The 22,377-nt window shown below is 38.8% G+C and overlaps 2 protein-coding genes across 12 annotated transcripts in view; one reads left to right on the forward strand and one right to left on the reverse strand.

Annotated features, from left to right (window-relative positions):
* VTI1A (vesicle transport through interaction with t-SNAREs 1A) overlaps positions 1-7,358 on the reverse strand; it is a 363,113-nt gene extending 355,755 nt beyond the window's left edge. For 6 of the 7 annotated variants that reach the window (XR_009701475.1, XR_009701471.1, XR_009701477.1 and 3 more), the window contains exon 1: positions 7,097-7,357. Coding sequence is in view for 4 of the 7 variants with exons in the window: in XM_061194933.1 (XP_061050916.1) it covers positions 7,097-7,190 (94 nt within the window). In the remaining 3 variants the exon portion in view is untranslated. Of the gene's footprint in view, positions 1-7,096 lie in introns of all 7 variants that reach the window. The other variant, XM_061195004.1, reaches the window with a different exon arrangement.
* Positions 7,359-7,627: 269 nt separating this feature from the next.
* On the forward strand, positions 7,628-22,377 carry ZDHHC6 (zinc finger DHHC-type palmitoyltransferase 6). 5 transcript variants are annotated; one of them, XM_061193286.1, is made up of 11 exons: positions 7,628-7,845; positions 8,866-9,339; positions 9,987-10,078; positions 11,281-11,440; positions 12,678-12,839; positions 14,478-14,531; positions 18,493-18,660; positions 19,720-19,761; positions 20,456-20,601; positions 20,696-20,742; positions 21,779-22,377. In XM_061193286.1, exons 2-11 carry the CDS (start codon positions 9,073-9,075, stop codon positions 21,880-21,882), a joined length of 1,242 nt encoding a protein of 413 aa, XP_061049269.1. In that variant the 5' UTR covers positions 7,628-7,845; positions 8,866-9,072; the 3' UTR covers positions 21,883-22,377. The 5 variants fall into 5 exon arrangements, with proteins under 5 accessions (XP_061049269.1, XP_061049277.1, XP_061049285.1 ...); XM_061193294.1 differs by having other exon boundaries at positions 7,628-7,783; XM_061193302.1 differs by lacking the exon at positions 19,720-19,761.

Below are 22,377 nucleotides of genomic sequence, written 5' to 3' on the forward strand. Positions count from 1 at the left end.
CCCCTATGCTTCTGCCCATCTTCACTGTGACTACCTGGCAAACTGCTATTCAAACTCTCTTCAGAAATCACTACCTCTTTGAAGCTTTTTCTAACCCAACAGAAGAATTAACTACTCACTCTTGCAGAAAACCCCTAGAACCCTCACCTAATCCTCATGATTTATCTCTCACACTTACAGGTCTGATTTATCTTCTACCTCGGAGGCTCTGGGAAGACAGAAACCATGTCTTAGTCCTAAAATTTAGCACTGAGCCTGGCATATAATCAGTTCTTGAAAACTGATGGTAAATTGAATAAATAGTGTAGTCAGTGCAAGAATTTACAGAAGAAGCTATGCTACCAACCACCCTGGTTTCCCTTTTTCCCTACCTGACCCCTTCCCCCACTTAATCTTTCTAAAATGTGGCTCTGATTGGATCACTTGAGCCTAACAGTCAAGGCCCTCCACATTCCAAACCCAAGCGACCTTTCCAACTTTATTTCCAACTACTAGCTCTCTCGCATGTGCTCTGCATACTAACCAGACAGACTATCCATTACTACCCAAGCACATCTACCCACCTCCCCCCCACTCTAAGCCGTTGTTCAAGCTACCATTTAGGTTCTTTGGTTGAATATAACAGAACTGATTCTGGCTAACCTAAGCCAAAAAGGGAATTTATCAGAATAATTCAGGGTGGCTCACAGAATCAATGGAAAAGATGAGTCCCCAAGCTCAGGGAAGACAGTACCCAGGGTGGCTCAGGAAACCAAGGGAGCAGGAACTCACTGACAGTCTCTGCAGAAGGAGAGTTAAAATTCCAATTCCTGGCAAAAATTCACTGAATGTCCTCGCTTGGGTAAAGTGTTCACCTCTTGACCTGGACAGGGCATGGCAGCCTGTCGGCTCCACCAAGACTGGGTTTAGGGGGTTCCTGAACGGAAAATCAAGGAGCTGCTGTCGTAAGATATGATGGGGGATTCTGGGCCTTCCGAAACAACAGAAACTCACTGCTTGCAACTCGTACACTCTTTCCCCGTTTTTGTCAGCTAAATCCCACCATCCTTCCAGGTGACCTCCTGGAACAGGATCTATCTCCTCTGAATTCCTAGACCTCTGTGTTCTGCCCTAGCATCCCTGATGATCACTAGAAATTGGTTCCTGTAGTTTTCCCTTCAGCCTCATTTCCAGCTCCTTGAAGGCAGGGACCACTCTTGACACATGTTTGTCATAATTTTGTAGTTAGCATAGAGAACTGTACACAGTAGGTGCTCACTAAGTGTTTACTGAATGAATCAATCAGTCTTAGCATTCAGCAACACATTTGTTATTCACAGAGAAACAGAAAAATAAAAATTGTATCAGTGAGGACTGGGGCAAATCTTCCCACTCAGAATGGCAAGTTTCCCTTTATGAATGAAATAATGTTAAAACAAAGCCATTCTAGAATGATCCTTGTGATAAAGGACTAGAGTTGGAGATATCAATATGAATTCATGTTTAGCTTACTATAAATATAGATGGTTTCATATATTAAATTTTATCAATATGTATATATACATGAGTTAGTATACACACGTTTCCCCTTGCTCTGTGAGCTGAAAGGGCCCAGAACCAATAATACCTCAGTACCAATAAGCACACCTAGTGTCCAGATCTTGGTTTCTAACACCATTTTTCAATAAAAGGAAGTAGGATTCCGTGGAGAAATGGCTGGTGATTCTAGGACTGGTGTAGGAAAAATACAAGATGATCCTGGAGTATCTTATAATATCAGAAAGTATGAAAGTGTTAAAAAGGGGGGAAAAACCCCCCACAATGATGGGAGTATAGCAAAAGGACACAAAAGCCAGATGGAAGGGCTTCCAATGGTCAAAGCTGGCATAATCTGAGCAACAAAATAAAGTGGTATTAGAATATAACATGAAGTATTTAATAAACAAGTCCATGGATATAAATGACTGAATTAATAAGTGGAGGAGAATAGACAAATCTTTCCTGCATGGAAGAATTCCAAATAATTTACCTAAATACTCAGCCCTCAAGGAGGTGGAGCATGACTCCCTACTCCTTAAGTGTGGGCTGTGCCTATGATTTCCTTCCAAACAGTATGCAAAGGAGGAAAAGAGTAACTTTATAGTGGAGGAACCTGACACATAATACCTCAGCCAGGTGATCCAAGTTAACATCAGGAGTGATAAGTTACCTTACAGTGTGTACTCTTGATGTGATGTGATGAAAATGGTGCTTAACCTCTGTGGTCTTCCTCTCAAAAACCTAGAACCCGAGTCTAATGATGAGAGAAACATCAGGCAAATTCCAACTGAGGAACATTCTATAAAATATCTGATCAGTACTCCTCTAAACTGTAAAGTCATCAAAAATAAGGAAAGGGCTGTGAAACTGTCACAACTAAGAGGAACCTGAGGAGCCATGACTACTAAATGTTTCGTAGTACCCTGAACTGGATCCTAGAATAGTAAAAGGCCATTAGGTAAAAAACTAAGGAAATCTGAATAAAGTATGGACTTCAGTTAATAATAAGTATCAATATGGGTTCACTGGCTGCAACAAATCTATCATATTGATTTAAGATGTTAACAATAGAGGAAACTGGGCATGGAGTATATAGGGATTCTCTGTATTATCTTTGTGATTTTTCTGTAAATCTAAACCTGTTCTAAAATTAAAAGTTTGTTGTTGTCTTTTTAATCAATGAAGCTATTACTTAGGTTAACTAAATTGTTTAAGGGAGAGAGGATCCTCTGGGATTAGAGTGTGGGTATGTGTGCGTGTGTGTATATGCCTAACTCAAGTCCTACCCACTCTACTTCAACTCATTCTGTACCTGAGTTCCTGAATTAGGTCTGGAACCATCTCTTCAACTCTAATTTTATAGAACAACAGAAATGTAATACATGCCAGTCACATAATGTAATTTTAAATTTTCTAGTAGCCACATTTCAAAAAGTAAAAAGGAACAAGAGAAATTCATTTTAATATATACTTTTTTTAGTTTTAATAATATTTAACTCAATATATCCAAAACATGATCATTTCACTATGTGGCAACAGCTGCATTTCAAGCGCTCAATAGCTACACATCAACATTACAGCTCCAGAGCCACGTATGTTTTAAGCAAACCACGGTATTCATAAATAAAAGCAGATTTTTCTGAATCCTCTGACTACAACCACTTTGCAAAGGCAAGAGAGAATCATGGAACAATGCTATAACTTCTTCCATACATGGCCATGTCTAGGTGGTGTCCAAAAGCCTCCAGGGCTTGGCATAACCAATCAGTTAGACTGAAGCATTTCCTTCCAGAAAGGACACCTGTCTTGCCCCACCACTTCCACTTCTCTCCCTGACTCCCTCTTTGATATCCTGAGTTCAAAGCCCCATTCCAAGTCCACATCCCGAAGTCCCTAATCACTTATCTCCCCTCAAATGTAGGTGTTCATCAAGAGAGATTCACCCAACTCCAGTCTAGCACAGAAAGGAAGCAAAATTGAGGTCCAAGGTTCCTTTAAGAGTTCAACTAACATCACAAAGTCTGAGAAGCTGGGTCCTGACTAACCCTACAGCTGTTGTCTTCACCAGCAGCAGCATCACTAGTGGCTAATTTATCATGTACTTTCTCTGGGGAGAAAAAAAAGTGTGCTAGAGTGTTATATGCTTTGTTTCATTTGATTTTTACAACACTGTAAGGTTGAAACTATTATCCCCTACCCCTGATTTTCCAGGTGGAGGAGACAGGCTTGGAGAGGCTAGGCAACTTGCTCAAGACTGCACACCTAGTAAGCAGCAGAGCTGGGATTCTAAACAGATCTGATGCCATGTGTGAACTGTAATCAATTTGCCATAATGCCTTTCTTGGTATTTCTGACTATATCTACAAAATGATAGGCTTCACAACAGACCATTTATCTCTCTGTTCATGGTGAGGTAAGCAACTAATTGCAAAAGAACATTTTGTTTAAGATCCTTCAGGAAGCCTGCCTGAGTAACAGAACCTCTGCCCCTATGAAGTATCCCCCCACTTAGGATTCATCATCAGAGGAAAAGGAGTGTCACAATTAGTATTAGCAATGGTTTCCACTCATCCATTGTACTGACTTTACCACAGAATACTAATCATTAAAATCAAAGTTTGAATACAGTGCCATAAGAATATTATTTAAGAAGGGACTGATCTATCTCATCAGTCCAATTACTAAAACTATGTAAAATTCAAACACTTTAGACTAACAGGAAAGTTTTTTTTTATTGTTTAAAATGTATCACAGAATAATCAAATTTCTTTTCTAAAATAAAGTTTTAAAATTTCAATCTTTTCTATTCTCTTTGGAAGTAACACTTTAATACACTGTACATGCACAGCAGAGGTAGCACATTGTACATTGCACACACTTAGTTGCAATCAATCCTACCCACTCTACTTCCATTTCAGTAAGTTAATATTTGGGGGAACAAACTGCTTTGACTGAAAATTTTGCTCCAATTTTTAACCTTCTTAACTCAGGTAAATTCCGGGTCAACCACCAAAGATGCCAGGAAGAGATTATAATTACTTTTATTCATACTGGTTTTTGCCATGGTTGTACATATTAATTTGTTAGTCCACAGATACACATCTGAAATTCATAACTACACAGATATGTTTTTCATCTTTCTCTATTTATCAACTAGAAACATTATAAAATGAGTAAGTACAAGTAATTATTAAGAGGGAAACCACAGCATTTTCAAGAATTACTATCATTTAATTATTCAAGTCGGTAAGCATTTTTCCAGTGCCAGTTATACAGTCTCCTCTCAATTCTCATGTAGCTGCTGTGTTTGGGCATTACATTATACTGTACCTATAGAGAGTGAAGACCTTTATTTTTAAGGTACTTAATTCAAAGGTTTCCTTCTATGTGGTAGGAATGGTTACATTAAAATATAAAGGTAAGGAAAAAAATCGATTGTAACAAATCTGTTTTCTTGGAATTGGCTGTTACAACTTTGCACCCAGGAATGACTTTGTTACTTTATAGAATAGCTTCCCAGTACAAAACCTATTAGCCCAAACAAAAAAAATGTTTCCTCAGCTAAAACTATCACAATTAAAAATGAGCAAAAATCCCATGGAAACCACAAATCCTGATATTCTGAGGCTCTGGGACTGAAGTCAAAGGAAGTAGTCTCCAACGACAATGACAACAAAAATCAACATGATCTTGGGCAGTGGCGGAAAGCAGAACTGAAGAGATGAGGCGAGGTGATGTATCATGAAGTGATGAGGCCATCAGCCAATCTGCCACAAAAATCTCCAAGGCAGCAGAGCTTGGTACCTATATGCTACCTTGGTTCTCTCCCCTTGTCCCCTCACTTGGACTCATACACCTCTTTAAGACACCATCCTCCACCTCCTCCAGAACTAACTGGGACTTCAGGAGATGAGTGGGGTGTAAATTCAGAGATCCTGGCTTGAAGCAAATGTCCCTATTAATAGAAAATAGGTGGGGGTAAGAAAAACAAAGAAGGGACTTCCCTGGTGGTGCAGTGGTTAAGAATCTGCCTGCCAATGCAGGGGACACGGGTTCGATCCCTGGTCTGGGAAGATCCCACATGCTGCAGAGCAACTAAGCCCGTGCGCCACAGCTACTGAGCCCACGTGCCACAACTACTGAAGCTCAAGCGCCTAGAGCCCATGCTCCGCAATGAGAAGCCAGCGTACCGCAATCAAGAGCAGCCCCCGCTCACCGCAACTAGAGAAAGCCCGCATGCAGCAACGAAGACCCAACAGAGCCATAACTAACTAACTAACTAACTAACTAAATTTATATATTAAAAAAAGAAAAACAAAGAAATAAAGGAAGAAAATTATTTACAAACACAAAAGTTTGGGGGGAGGTAGGGAAAAGGAAAGAGGAATGACAACTTAGGTCCAGGAGAAATCACTGCTGGCATCAAGGATTGACAAACAAGGTGGAGCAAGGAAGTTGCCCACCAGTTCACAGATCAGTGAGCACTCCTTTTCCTACACTTTACACCGTAGAGCGAAGGTAGATGGTTCAATTTCCCTAACAAAACTGAGCACCAAAGCCACAACCTCTTCTGCAACTACATACTCAAATTAAATCTGTATTGAGAGAAAAATAAATCCTAAAACAATGTCCTACAGACAAAAATCACAAGACATCATATTTACGTATCTGTTCATTCACTTAAAACATTTTCCTGAGCCCGTTCTAAGTAAATGCCAAGGAAATCAAACATAGCTCCCACCTTCACATAACTGACAGTCCAGTATCGAAAATGAGTTGTGCTAAAACACAAAAACAAACAAAAACAAAACTCTTCTGGATGAAAAATGTGGAATTTTAAAAGTGAGAAAAATTATCCTGTACCAAGTTTTACACAACACTGGGTTATGGATCCCCAGGAAGGATGAAAAATAATAAATGGGGATGGGGGTATGAAAGATACTAACGATTATAGCAGCTAACACCAAGAAAGGGCTTTACATATGTTAAGTCATTTAATCTTCACAAAAACCCTATGAGAGACGCACAATTCTCTCCATTTTACCAAGGAGGAAAGTTGAGAGAGGTTAAGAAACTTGCCTAAATACAACAACTTCTAAGTGGCAGAGCAGGGATTTGAATCCGGGTACTATGGCTCTTAACACTGCTTTGCTGCCTATAATAATAACATTACTAACAAAACAACGTTACTGTATGATGCAGACCCATGATCTGGGTACGTTCACTGATTCTCTTTGGATACTCTCACATCTCTATATTTCACAAACAAACAAAACCCAGCCAAAACTAAGACTCAGAGAAACGTTCCCAAGGTTATACGAGTCACAAGGCAGCGGAGTCCAGATTAGAGCCCAGATGGCTCAGAATTCAAAGGCTCTTTACAGTGCACCCCACAACCCAGCTTGGATTCTCCCCTTACCCTCAACCAACCTCAAGCATCTCTCTGGGAGGCCCCAACACCACCTCCCTCCAGGCTCGCGCCTCAGAGACACATTTATTCAGGTGTCGTTCCATCGCCCACTGCCCAAGCCTCCCGGCTCTCCGGGCCACCCCCGCCCGGCCTGGGCAGGGCTCTCACCAGGCGGGAGTCGGGGGACCCTCGCAATCTTATTGGTGATCTCTGCAGTGAGCACCGCGAAGTCCTGCTCGTAGCCTTCGAAGTCGGACGACATGGCGGCTCCGGAGTGGCCGGCCCGGGCCGGAGCCTAGGTCAGGGCTGGGGCTACGCGGGGCAGGAAAAGACGGTGTAGGGACGCGGGACGCTCCCTCGAGAGCGGAGCGGAGACGCCGGGACAGCTCCCAGCCAGGCCGCTTCCTGGTTGTTCTTCGCAATCTTGGTCCTCCGGAAGTTGGGTTGGGTGCGATTTTATTTTCCGTTCCGGCTTCAAGATTAAGAAATTCGCTAGGGAAAAGCCCTTCAGTTAGCGCCCCCAAAAGCTTAAAAAATATGCGGGTTCTCGGGAATCACCGAAAGCATTTTTTGCCCCTCCACGTTTTGGAAAGCGGCTCTGGCTCCCCAAGCTACAAGTCAGAGGGGCTTGCTTCCAGGGGGAAGTTTGATGCGGCGAACCTCCCGGAAGTGGCTCTCACGGAGACTGCGCACTGAGCCTGAGCGGGAGAGCTGCGGCGAGGCCGCTGGCGGAGCAAGACGAGGGTGGAGCCTGGTTTCGCACTCCAGCCTCTAGCACACAGGATTTACTTTCTACTTGCGCTGGGCTGGGGTACCCATGACGGAGTTATCCGAGCTGGAGAAAACCTGCTCCAGGTGAGCCCGAGCCGCCGCGGAAATGCGATGGCCGAAGAGCGGGCACTGAGGACCAGACCGAGGTGGGAGTCAAAGCACGGGACGTAACCATGATTTTGGCGGTCTTCGCCCCACCCGAGTGAGGCCAGAGTCTCCAGAATGTTGAGACCAACCACACTTACCAAGATGTTCTTCCCCTGAGTGAGGATTTCTAAGCGCTCTGCTCCATGACACGGGCGGGAAATTGAGGCACAAGGCAGCGGCATCTGTTGCATGGAAGTCTTTGTTACTCTCTCCCTCTGATCTTCTTCCCTTGACTCACTCCAGTCCAGTCCGAAATACCCTTCTACAGATCTTCCCGGCGCTCGCCGTCCTGACTTCCCCGTCCCTCGCTCCGGGAGACACTTCCTCTTCTTTTTTTTTTTTTTCCTCAAATATTCTCATCATGTTCCTTCTCATATACCCCTCCGGTCCTGAGTTCACACACACTTATCTCTCCCCTCCCTTCCTTGCAGTCTCTTTGCTTTCACCCTCCCGCTTCTTTACTTTGACACAAATAGACCCTTAAGTTAGTGTTTGGGGGGCAACCGCAGGCAAATGGTGTAGACCATGTCTGGATCATACTTTATGTAATTCGAGACTGGGTAAGAGGCAGTTTAGAGCTCCATAGAGGGAGTTTGATGACTTGGCTTCTGTTGAGTTCATCTGTTACCGCCGTGGTTTACTCACTGAGCCTCTCCAAGCCATTTTGTTTTCTATGAAGAAGGAAGCTGGATTAGGCCAACCCTAAGGCCCTCCTTCCCAGCTCTAAAATTCTTCGTCTTCTCAAACCATTCACTAAACGGTTGCATAGACGCAGTCCTCTGACAAGTTGGGAACAAAAGAATAAAAACAACCATTTTAGAATCACGTGTCCAGTTTAGGTGCTATTCAGACATGAGGAAAGTTTGGATAAGACGAAAATAGTTCTTTTTGACGTTTGATGAGGTACTCATTCCATAGTAAAGTACTTGTGAGCTGCTTTTGTTTAGGTGATTATTGGAATTAACAAATACAGTACATAGTAAAATGTCTTACCGAACTTTCTCATTTTGTTTCTTTAGTTTGGATTTCAAACCAAGGTACTGGATTCTCCTAGAAAACATAAAGAGTGTGTAACAGTGAACATGGTGTAATCTGCATTAACATCCCACAGTGTGAAGGCATGACAGTTAAGGAACACACATGGACTTGTGGCACATGGAAATGTGTGCACAGAAAAAGGAAATCTGTAGTTCTTTGAAAACAGGAAGGAGTTCTTCCTCACCAAAATGGGTACCTTCTGCTCAGTTATCAAGTTTGAAAATCTACAAGAAGTAAAGAGACTTTGTCACTGGGGTCCCATTATAGCCCTTGGTGTTATAGCAATATGTTCTACCATGGCCGTGATTGACTCTGTGTTGTGGTATTGGCCCTTACATACCACTGGAGGAAGCATGAACTTTATCATGTTGATAAATTGGACTGTCATGATTCTTTATAATTACTTCAATGCCATGTTTGTTGGTCCTGGCTTCGTCCCTCTGGGGTGGAAACCGGTAAGAAAAAGATTCCTTAAGATGGTGAACCCTCATGATAGTCATATATTTAGTTTTTGCCTTATCTGCCAACCAATAAGATCAAACACAGCCTGCTCTTCGCTTTGGTAGAGACTAAGTGTATTATTCTAATCACCAATCATTTAGAGCTCAAAGAATTTATTTTATACTGGTTTGAAAGTATGGATCTAAATTAGTATTTCCCAAAGCAATTTCATTAAATACTTCTGCATTAAAAAAAAAAAAAAAAAAAAAATGGAGGGGTGGTGATGAGTGCATAAGTTTCTAGGAAACACTGCATATCATTCACCTCATAATTCTACAGTGTGGTTTGGCTCTAGGATCTTTTTTCATGTAACATATTAACATCCCTTATAACTGAGAAAAACTCTTTGGAAACTACTGTTTTAAACCATAAAGTATTCAGAAATAACAGACAGCCTGGTAATAACAAGTCATGCCTTATGAATAAATACTATGGTTTGATTTTCTTTTATGGGAGATGGGGAAAGGATGGAATTTGAATTTTAACTTGCATTTCCAGCCATTTGAGTTAAAATATTTTTAAATAATGAATTTCTGGTAACAGCAACATCACTTTTCCAATTACCCAGAGGTTTATGTTTTGTTTCTATTTTGCTGCCAAGGAAAATTCTCAGGATAGCATGTACCTCCAATACTGTAAAGTCTGCCAAGCATACAAGGCACCACGGTCACATCATTGCAGAAAGTGTAACAGGTACTGTCTGTCTTTGCTATTTATTGGGGATTGATCAACTTGATTACTGGTCTTTTGTTGTTATTCTTTCTACCACATCAATCCTAGTTTTATTTTCTGCAAGGTGGCTACTTTATAAATAATGTTGTCAAAATAATTAAGTGTCATAATCTTCATTTTACTTTTAAATCATCAATTCTGATAATAAGTATTACTCTTTTTTGTTATAAGTGAAAAGACTTTTCTAGAAAAGTACAGGTTTACTTTGCTTCTTGCCTTGCCAAGAGCAGGGTAAAAAGTTATACCTTTAGGTTGTTTTCATAAATCAGGATTAATTGTCGACTGTCATCTTGACTAGCCTTAGAGTTGTTCTGAGTCTAAATTATAAAGGAGACCTGCTTTTTCCATTATTTAGTTGACTAACATTTACACTTTATACAGATCTACTAAATGAATCCAGGTGCCTATTATCACAGGTGTTTTATATACAAAACTTAATTGGAAGAAAACAGAATCACTATGAAAAATGTGAATTAAGCTAGAACCTTTTTTAATGAACACCTATGTCCACTGATAAATAAGAAATTTATGATGAGAATGCTGAGGGGGAGGACCATTAGGGGGACCATTGGAGGGGCAAATAAAGTTTAGTTTGAGGCAAGAAAATTTTCTTCTAGCAGCCTCAAGGAAGGGAAACAGAGTAAGACTTTGCTCATTAAACCACATCTTATATTCCGGAGTTAGCTTGCTTAGCTTAGAGACTCCACATCTAAAGGATAAGAACAGGAAGGAAGGAAGTTACAAGCGTCTGCTAGGCCCCATCAACCCCAGTGGAGATTTATAAGTAATTTTGTTCAGTCTCTGTTGTTTTCCACTTCAGTCACTGCATTTCAGAGCTAGAGGAAAACCAGGAACCATGCTCATTTCTTTATAATGAACCTCTCAGTGGGCCTCCAGACTTCTTTAAACAAAGTCACTTGTAGCAGACATCTTTTCCTCAGATGCTGTTACAAAACCTGCCCTTTCTTGTGTTGTTTAAAATTTAAAAGAAGTCACTGTTTAAAAACTCATAAAGATTTTTCTTTCTGTTCCATGAAGTGTAATTCCTCTGTGACCGTGCATGGACATGCTAGATTCCGATGTGCTTGATCTTTTGAAGACCAAAGTTATTTAAAGTAGACAGGATTTTCTGCCTCACGTTTTATGTAAATTTTTCTTGTTAGGTGTGTGATGAAGATGGACCATCACTGTCCTTGGATCAACAACTGCTGTGGTTATCAAAATCATGCTTCGTTCACACTGTTTCTCCTTTTAGCACCACTGGGTTGTATTCATGCTGCCTTTATTTTTGTTATGACAATGTATACACAGCTTTATAATCGGGTAAGTGAAAATGTTATAAAATCATGCCAGCTTAAATAGTAGTTATTAAGATTATTTAAGAAGTTCCTTTTGGAAATATGCTTTCTACAATTTAGGTGGGGAAATAGAACTTTGTTTTATAATCCTCTGTAAGGATTCCTTTTAAAAAAGCAGTAAAACAGTTTTTAAGATGAGGAAAGATTATTTTGTTCTGGAAACTCACCTTATATGCTCTAGTTGAAGTTGACAATTATTTTAGTACTATGTATAACTTACTGGACTTCAAACTTGATAGCTGTGGTAAAGAATAGTTAGAGGAAAAAGCAGAAGAGGGAGAAAAAAGACAATACTGGTGCTTTCTGTTTCCATTCGATCCTGTGGCCAGATGTAGTTCTTTTGTTCATTTCTAAATCCAGTGTCCTGGAACGTGGCTCACAGAGCAGGTGCACATTCTAAGATATGGTGCAATTGATTGAGTTGATTTATGGGCAAGTAGTCATGAGATAAAGTTCAGTAGTCACAAATGGAGGTCCCTAAAGAGGCCTGGAGGGTCAATGAGGGAAACAGGCCTGGTGGGATGTGGTAAACTGGAAAGCACAGGTCCTTCACACGGGGAACAACCCATATTTGACTTCAGCCAGTTCTTGATGTTTGGAAATCCAGCCTGGTGATGCCAGATCATCCGGTTTTTCAAGAAAAATCTGAAAATCTGGACTTTTTATGTGAAATCTGATTTCTAAATCACTAAATTTCTAAATGTTGTTACCTAACTCTGAATATTTTAAAACATTTTGTAGGCCAGGCAGTACACATCAGCAGGCCATATTCGGCCTACATTTTGCTAGTTTTTAAACCTCTCGTTGTGGAACATGAGGGGAGAAACCACTGAATCCTAGGCTATGTTTGTCGCTGTGGAAATCACTGTAAATAGAGGAAAACAAGGAGAGGATGGGAGACGCAGTTACAGCTTAGGTTGGTGTTGTTCATGCATAGTAATGTTTGTGTGGTCTACCTAACACTTTCTGATGGAACAATAACAAACAAACAAAAAATGTTTTAGAATACTGAAGAATGACATCGTGCGTATCAGTATGAGTTCAAACCACAGTATTGATTAGAAACAGCTCTGTTTGCTTTGGCCACAGTGTCAAGTTGTCATTTGTTGATCTTTTTGACAAAGTTATTTTAAATGGTACAGTAGAGTGACCGTTTACGACAACCAAGTATTTCGAGTGTGTGTTCTTGTTGTTGTTTATAGCTCTCCTTTGGGTGGAACACGGTAAAGATTGATATGAGTGCAGCCCGGAGAGATCCTCTTCCGATTATTCCGTTTGGATTAGCTGCATTTGCTGCCACCTTGTTTGCCTTGGGATTAGCTTTAGGAACAACCATAGCTGTTGGGATGTTGTTTTTTATCCAGGTAAGTTCCTCTATTACCTCTAGCTAAAGTTGTCAAGTTGTTGGGGCCGCTTGTAACGAGAAAGAGATAAAGCTTCCATTTAAGTATGCAGTGTGAAATGGAGATTATTGTTACTTATTCCATCTAGGTGATAAATTTAATCTTCTACTAGTCAGATAATTTTGAAGTGACTTTGCCAGAATTTCTAGGTTATTGATTTAATTTTAAAAATACTAACTTAGAGTTATATAGCATTTTATACTTGAGAAAACTCTTCTCACCGTCTCTCTTGATCTTCACATCAACCCCAAAAGAGGTCGAAGAGGAGTATTATTTTCCCTTCCTTACAGATGAGTAATTAAGTCACAAGAAGGTTAAGTGACATAACCAAGATCATCCATTCATGTATTCAGTAAACATATATTCAATAAACATAATTATTGTTATTTTATAGTAGCATATATTAAATCAAAATCATAATAACATAGCTAACATTTATTGAGTGCTGTTTTAGGCTTTTTACCTGTGTCAGCTCATTTAATCTCCATAACAACCCTGTGATATAGGTGCTATTTTATGTCTACTCTGTGATGAATCACTTTGCTAATTACTGCGGCTACAAGAATGAAAATGAAGAGGTTCCTGCCATTAGGGAACTCACAATGAGTGGTGAAGAGTTAATTAATACGGGGTCACGTGTATAGCATAGATTTATGTACAAAGTGCAATGAGAACACAGAGAAGGAGGATGTGGCCCTGAACGGATCAAAAAATAGTTCTTATGACTCATTTCATTCGCTTCATTAGTTTATTCATTCATTGAAGGCCCGTTGTGGACCGGGTATTGTGCTAGGCCCTTGGAATATGATAAGGACTCCCAGTCCAGGGTTGTTCTTACTGCGTCACACTGTCTCCACGAAGGCACATGGAGACTTCACAGAATTGCAGGACGTATAGAGTTAGAAACGCTGGGCTTGAGGCCCTGATGCGTCTCCCGACCCTTTTTGAACTCTTGGTTTTAAAATAACCTGGTTTTGGTTATAGCTCACGTTTTCTACTAGCCTGGCATCAAATTCTTTGAAAAATTTTCCCCAATCCCTATAATTAAGAATCATATTAGAAATAAACTAAAATCCTGTGGTGTAAAAACCTACATAAATGGAATTGTCATAGCTAGGAAAATCAAAAAATAGAATCAAGACTGAAAATATTCAGTTTTTACAGCAAGCAAAATATCTAGGTTGACTGAAATGAGTCCCTGTTACATGTAATAAATAGATTAATCATGCATTTAAGATTAAAAATAGTGGTAAAAGATTTTAATAGCATAATACCTCTATATAATACTGATTGAATGGATTATATCAATATTTTATTAATACTCTGAAAAACTTATTCAGATGATAGTACTTAAAACATGATTTTTTATTTAAACAGTAGATTCAGATTTGACTGTGGATCGATGTAATCATTCATGTGAAGATGTACAGTGGTTAAGAGTCAGATGGACCACACTCTGTTACTTAATCTCTGTTATCCTGGTATCTTCATCTATGGAGTGGAACAATAAAAACTACCTCGTAGGGTTAGTGTAAAGATGATAATCTTAAATGAACCAGTCACATTATGAAATTTTACTATTTATCATTTAATTTCCAGATGAAAATAATTCTCAGAAACAAAACTTCTATTGAGTCATGGATTGAAGAGAAGGTAAATTTTATAATTGTTTCCTCAATATCGATAAAGTACTGATTAACTAATAGACCAGATTAACTAATAAATGCCCCAAAATGAAAACTTGGCTACCAAATGGCTTCCTTACGTCATTTGCATGCCATGTAAAAGGTGATCATAGGAACCGTTTGATTTATTCTTGGTTTAATATGACTCCCACAGAGCTATCTCACACACTGAGTTGTTGAAGAGGCCTAAGCCACACATGAAACCATTTGGCTGTACTCTCTCAGACTAGAGGAGAAGGCAATCCATTGGGAAAGGAACTTCTGTCCTACCAAGGTGCCATCACATAGGCTTTAGACATCAGATAGGGCTTATAACATTTAGCTTGTTACAAACCTCACAACTTCCAGTACATGCTTCACGCTGTCCATTGTGATTCTGATATAAAAGTACATCTGACTACCCCACTCCCTATTTAAAACTTCTCAGAGTCTCACTATCACTGTAACAGGGGTTGTAAACCCAAATGCACTAGGGCCCGGGCAGATAACCTAGATGCGGGGAGCCAGCTTGTGGGCCAGAGCTGCCCGGCAGACGAAGCTGATTGGTGCCACAGGGAAATCCTCACCCAGTATTGTGAGATCATATAATTTTTTTTTTTTTCCAAGAAAAGTCAGAGATCTGGATTTCTGTGTTACCTCCTTTCTATTTTTAAGCATTGGCAAGCAATTCAAATTAAAAACAAACAAAAAAAAACCTTTGTGGGACAAATAAAACACACCTATAGGACATATTTAGCCCCCTGGCAGCCAGCTGGTGAGCTTCATTTACAGCAGCAGTTCTCAAACTTTTTGGTCTCAGGACCTTTTACATTCTCAAAAATTGTTAAGGACACTAAAGAGCTTTTGTTAATGTGTATTATATCTATTGACATTTGCCATATTTTCTAACTGAGAAAATCTTTGAATATTTATTATTTCATTTAAAAAAACAATAAATCCATTATATGTTAATAAAGATAACATGTTTTTTGGGAAAAATAATTAAATTTTCCAAAATAAAATAGGAAGTGGTATTTTTTTTTTTATAAATCTCTTTAATATCTGACTTAACAGAAGACAGTTGGATTCTCACATCTACTTCTGCATTCAATCTGTTGAGATATGCTGCTTTGATTGAAGTATATGAAGAAAATTCAGCCTCAGATAAGTAGGTAGAAAAGGGTGGAGTATTTTAACATGTCTTTTAGATAATAGTGGATATTCTTTGATAATACATTAAAGCTTGACAAGTGCTAGTTCTTGAGAGGTTAGTTGCATGTGAGATCTGAAACTACATCAGTAAACTTTTTGTATTCTTTTGTATTTAAATCCATCAATCTATCTTGCTCTTTGAATGGATCTGGTACCCATATAGGGCATCAGGCATTGGTCATTTGGAAAATAGTAGTTTACAGCGTTACACAGATTTTTAAGATGTTGACACATTTCATTATACAATATCTAAAAGCCGCATTCATTCATATCACTACCAATTTTATGGGGAAAATCTTTAAATATTGGAAAGCTGTCAAGCTCATAGTGGTGGCTATAAATTTTCCAAATTCCAATTTTCACTTGAAAGCCTTATTTTTTCCACTGGCAACAAATACTCAGTTGTTTATATGAAGTAACAGCCTGACTTTGTTCATTTTCGAGAAGATGTCCACTAACTACTGAAGTCTGAATAACCTTGGTTTTTCTGTTACATTACTCATTCTTTCGTGTAAAAATAGCGTTACATGAAAAAAGCTGGCTACACAGCTTTTGTTAGCTCACAACTCAAACAAGTGTTTTTCTTGAGATAAGCACTTTGGCAAGCTTTATGTGTACTTTCCATTTTGTCACACAGAATATTAAAAAGACATCTACTTAAAAAAAAAAAAAAGACATCTACTTGAGGGCTGAGAGTTAATAAAAATAATTTTTATTTCTTCATCAAGAAATTTTTATGTAAAACTGGGCTTTTTGTTGGTTTGGTTTTGTTTGAATTAAGAGTGTGTAGCAGTGAAGAATATAACACCTATTAATACAGTTTGGTGCCACTGTCTTGATTCCTGCTTAAGGTACCAGCAATTTTACCCACCATTGCAAATGTCAACATCATGAAGAAGGCAAATAACATCTTCGTATCATCATGAAAGTTGTCTGACTTTGTTGAACTCCAAGAAAAGGTCTTGGGGACTCAAGGAGGTATGCAAAGCATACTTTGAGAACCACTGATGTACAGGTTTAAGTCCAACCTCCTTAGCTTATGTGTAGTATCAATAAAACCTTTTATGTCTTCCTCTTACCTGCTTCTCCAACTTCATTTCCACCCCTCCCACCCCATTCACACTCAATACCAGCTAATACCAAATAGTTTGCACATCTTATGCTTCTGTATCTTTCCACATGTTGTTCCCTCTGCCTAGAATATTCTTTCCCCCTATTTTTTGCCTAATTTCTTGTCCCTCAACACTTAATTTAGCTGTCACTTCCTCCAAGGAACCTTCCTTGACTTTCCCTAGACTAAGTTAAGTACTTTTTTAGCGTTTTCCTGTAGCACTTACTGCACATCTCTGTCACCTTTTAACACACAGTATTGCTGGAATCCCCCATCTTCACTGAGACCATGCCTTGGTTGTTTCTGTAAGCTACTCTCATCCTTAGCACTTTTTCTTTCTTAATATTCTAGATCTCTGTTCTCTGAGGCTCTTAATTCATTTTGAAGACTCTGAAGCTTTTGCTTATAAAAAGGGAAAAGAAATTACCCTTTACTGTCTGGGTGGTGATGGACTTACATGTTGTCATGTTACAGCTTGACAATTCTTTTAATTGAATTAACATCAACATCACTTTATAAGTAACTGCAAAAGCTTTTCCCTAAAATACTATCCCCTGATAATAAAATATTTCAAGGTATCATCTCTAGTTAGCATAATGTGTTGACATTAGATTAACAGTGTTTTTTTGCTAATGACCAAAGCTCTTTGTAAAGTGCCATGCTAAATCTAGAAGTTATTTTAAAACTGGCACTCTGTTGCTCAGTAAAAATCAAATAAATGATTGTATTGATATTAAGTTAAAATGTATCAAAATTACAGATTTTATTACTGTAAGTATCAACTGGATTTGTACACTTATTGTAGGAATAAATGGTGTATCTTTATACCACTAGGTGTCAGTGGAAATTCAGAAATTCTAAGAAATTTCTTAGAAATTTCTATCAGAAGTTCTAAGCCAGTTTATCCCTTTAAGTAAAAGCTAACAATTTAAATGCCTAGAATATAATTTATGAAACCTGAATATTTATATATATGCATAAGATGTACGTACATATAAATGCCTACATAAATAAGTATATAGACATATGTAACGGTATATAAAACTGAAAGAAGATCTCTTACACATACCTGCTAGCTTTTAAAAAAAATAATTTTCATAGAATGATGACTCCCCCGTCACACCTTTCCTGGCCACTCACACAGGTGTTGCTGCCACTCAGGATGCAGCCATTGCATTCTAATGCACCCCACCCAACGGTTCCTTCCGTCCTGAATAAACCCTTGTTTTCTCTTAAACCTCCTTATCAATATGTCTTCTTTACACCTGGATTCCTTTGTTCTGCTGAACAAGCAGGAACATTGAGGACTTTTTCTATATGGAATAAAGTTACTAACTCCTTTAATAAACGTTTTTGAATGCTTAAATTTGGTCTTATTTAGGCGTATTCCTGAGTAACTCCTGTCAGACATTTTCTGGATGGTCTCATGCAAGGTTGGTATTGTGTGTCAAGTTCTTCCTATGTTGTGATAAGTGTGTTTATTTCTCCTGTGTACTCTAACGTTACAGCAAGGAGGAAGCAGTTTTAGGAATGGTACGAATTTGAGGAATAAATGTTCTCAATAGTATATTACTAAAAGCCATTTAAGACAGATGTATCTGCCATCTTACATCTTTGTTACCCACAGGCTAAAGATCGAATTCAATATTATCAACTAGATGAAGTCTTTGTTTTTCCTTATGATATGGGAAGTAGATGGAAGAACTTTAAACAGGTTTTTACGTGGTCAGGGGTCCCCAAAGGAGATGGACTGGATTGGCCAATAAGAGAAGGCTGTCACCAGTACAGCTTAACAGTGAGTATTTTTGTTCAGATAGTCTTGCCTTTTTGCCTCACCTTCTTCCCCTTAACTTCTCCTTAACTCCGATGGCATTTTATAGTAAAATAAGTAATAAGAATTTTTTCAGTATGTCAAATGAATCTAAATTCTAAAGCACTCCTTGTATCATGTCCCTCCTTCTATTTAAATCTTTCCTTATCTCTCCATACCTGTGAGATAAAGTCCTGATTCCTTAACTTAGTTTTATAAAATCTGGCCAAAAGCTACCTTTCACCTACATCCTAGCAGGAATCATCCTTTCCAATCAGCCTAGTCTACTCAGCGAATTCCTGGTACATTCCTGACCCCTAACTCTTCCCCAACACTGTTTTTTCTATGTCATATGAGCTCCTCTTTATCAGAAATTATTCAGACCAGTTCCAGTGCCCTCTCTTCCATAAAGACTTACCTCCCGACTCTAGACTCAGCTGGATTTGGCACTTAATCATATACTAATGTATATTAGTACGTGAGGTCTCATTTTTATTTAATTCTTGTATCTTACGTCTTTAACTTAACTTGGCAAGATTCTAGGCAGAGGTTATTTCCCCTACTATATCTAGTGTAGTAACATTTAATAAACTTGCTGAATAAGTGGAGAAAAGGAGTTGAAATGGTGACTTTTAATCAAGACTCATTGTTGGTGAATTTTGCAGTGTGTTTGCCGTCTCTCTAAAGAATCAGTGAGTCTCTGTATCCTCTTCACCTCAGGGACAAGCCCAGAAGCCCCCTGAGGGCAGAGAGCACATCTCCCTGATTCCTGGGCCACAGGGAGTGTTCTGTGAATAAAGACATTGGAGAGGGAACACTGAGAAGGAGGCCCCACTTCAGTACCAGCTTTTAGTCATAGGGCCTTCTTTCCATGCTAAAAAAAAAAAAAGAAAGAAAAAAAAAGGCGGCCTTTAAATTGTCAGCAATTTGAAATGTTGGAAAATTGGGAGTTTGTCATGTCACTGTGCTATAGTAAATGAGGAAAGCCTGTTTTTAAACGTTGAGAAAAGAGACTTCATTTTTTTTTTTATATCTTCCAAACAGATAGAACAGTTGAAACAAAAAGCAGATAAGAGAGTCAGAAGTGTAAGTAATTCTTTTGCAATGATACTAATTTCTTTTTCTTTTGTCAGGCTCTATACTTCTATGTAGCTTTTAAAATTGCCTTTGAGTAAAAACCAACTGTTAGCTTTTATTAAATAATATTTCTTAATACATTTGTTGAAATTTAATGCATATTACTTTTGTTTTCATTTAAATAGTTTGGACTGGAGGTTTGGAGGGAATTTAGTCCATTTATATTGTCAGAAGATAAGTATCCTCAGTATAGTTCCCTAGTGTGAAACTTGTCCTTACAGTGATGCGGAATAATTCAACGGCCACTAGCTACATGTGGCTATTTAAATTTACATTAATTTAAATAAAATTAAAATTTAAGTCCCTTGGTTGCACCAGCCATGTTAAAAGTGTTCAGTAGCTACATGTGTCTAGCGGCTGTCACACTGGATACCACAAGTATAAAACATTTCTATCACTGCAGAAAGTTCTACTGGACAGCACTGCTTCTAAAATGTCATTCTTAGCCATGTGCTTGAAATGAAGGGTAAGAAAAAGCCTGAGAATTAGAAGCATCAATTAATTACCTTCTATAAAGGGTAGATAGGGAACCAGGAGGGAAAGACTTGCCTGATATTTTGGATCTACCTTTCACAGTTTACAGTCAAACTTAAAAAACCTCAGGTATGGGTTAATGTTAAATTGTTCTTCTCACTGATGACAGGTTCAGTATAAAGTAATAGAAGATTATAGTGGTACCTGCTGTCCTTTGAATAGAGGAATCAAAACCTTCTTCACGAGCCCCTGCACTGAAGAGCCTCGGATAAGGCTACAGAAAGGGGAGTTCATTTTAGCCACAAGAGGCTTACGGTAAGTGACAGAAAGTAGTGAATTTCTTCTTGAATGACGAAATTGGCATCTAGCCAGAAAAAAAAAATTAATTTTAATCTTTTAAATATTTCAGATACTGGTTGTATGGAGATAAAATTCTTGATGATTCCATTAAAGAAGGTATGAAAGTGGAAGGGGGTGTTTAGAGGACAAGACTGCCAGCAATAACTGCAAATTTTACAAGAATAACTTTTATAAACAGTCACGTCACGTGCATTAGGGGAACTAAATAGGAAGGCACATCATTAAACAACAAAAAGAAGCTCTTTGTATTATTTCTCCGTACACTTGTATTTATCGGGTCTTTGCAATGATTAGCAAACATCACACCCCATACTTAACTGTGCGACAGGCACTTGTGGAAATGCTTCACTTGTGGTATTCAGGTCCCCAACAGCCCTCTGAGGTCCGTGCTGTCATTGACATTTTATTGGTGAGGGAACTGAAACGTGGAGAGGCTAAGCAACGTGCCCAAGGCCACACTAAATGCAGATGGAGCCAAGACTCCAGCCCACGCAGTCTGGCTCCAGAGCCTATGACTAAGCTGCTATGCTATACGCACCCCCATTGAATGAATCGTCCTATTAAGTTATTATAAAAACTAATGAATTGAAACTGTGTCTTTGATTTTTTTATTTACTTTTAATAATTGTTCCTTTTTAAAGTAAAGATTAACCCAGGATGCTCTTTTGAAAACACTGGGTTAATCATAAATTAACCCATGTGACAGCTTAGGCAAGCTTGATATAGAAGTGCACAAGTTAGAGAAAGTCTAAAAGGAAAATTCACAAAGGCTACAGGGAGATAGTCCCCCGGAACAGATGAAGTATGACAGTGCCATACTCCTTCATGGTCACACGCATGTACGTGAACACCAAGTTCCCCCCACTCCACTGGGGCTCTCCTGAACCACATCAGCTCCTTCCCCAGATGATGGAATTTGGGAAATATCTGTTTTCTAGCTTGTTAGGAACATTTTTTAAAAATTTTTATTTATTTATTTAATTTTAACCTCGTATTGTGCTTATAAAAGATTGTGGGGGGTGGTAAAGTCTAAATAAAAGCTTATTAATTGGAAGTAATAGGACTAATGGGTCTCACAAATGTCATTGTGGTATATCTGACTATTTCATATCAGTTTCATTTTCTCCCTCAGGTGTTTCAAGAATAAGAGGATGGTTTCCTAGAAACTGTGTAGAAAAGTGTCCCTGCGATGCTGAAACAGATCAAGCCCCAGAGGGCGAGAAGAAAAATAGATAGCCACTTTTAAAGTAAAATTACTCTAAGTCCGCTCCATTACTTGAAAATTGTACATATTACTAAAGAATTATGCAATGAGCCTACTCTGGTTAAGGTGTTCTTTTCCTCAAAGGTGCCCTAGTGCCATGATCTAAATATTTTTATTATCATTTTGAAATGGAGAAGCCATTCTGCACATACCTTTGAATTCCTGCACCTCGATGCCACCGCTCCCTCTCCCCAAAAGGAAAAACACTTCACCCAAGTAAGTCGATTGCATTTTCTCTAGGATTTTTTTATGCACTGCCCACGATGGACCTCACCTGCAGATATAGTTCCCCCTTTGCCAGGAGCATCTGCATGTGATGCTTTTATCCTCTCTCCCCCTCTGCCGAAATTTCTTATGTAATATTCTAGATACTATAGAACTTAATTTGCAGATTCAATGTAAGCTCAGATTTTATTACCCGTCTTTTAATAATGAAGATTTTGTCAAATCAAATAAAGATCAATGGA

Source organism: Eubalaena glacialis, chromosome 1 (genome assembly GCF_028564815.1).
Source record: "Eubalaena glacialis isolate mEubGla1 chromosome 1, mEubGla1.1.hap2.+ XY, whole genome shotgun sequence".
Classification (NCBI taxonomy): Eukaryota; Metazoa; Chordata; class Mammalia; order Artiodactyla; family Balaenidae; genus Eubalaena; species Eubalaena glacialis.

Excerpts from the sequence above, each read along its gene's own strand:
- ZDHHC6 (XM_061193286.1), top strand. The coding sequence starts at position 9,073 with ATGGGTACCTTCTGCTCAGTTATCAAGTTTGAAAATCTACAAGAAGTA. Across the intron at positions 19,762-20,455 it reads CAGATAAGAGAGTCAGAAGT|GTTCAGTATAAAGTAATAGA; the intron begins GTAAGTAATTCT and ends CACTGATGACAG. Across the intron at positions 20,743-21,778 it reads TGATGATTCCATTAAAGAAG|GTGTTTCAAGAATAAGAGGA; the intron begins GTATGAAAGTGG and ends TTTCTCCCTCAG.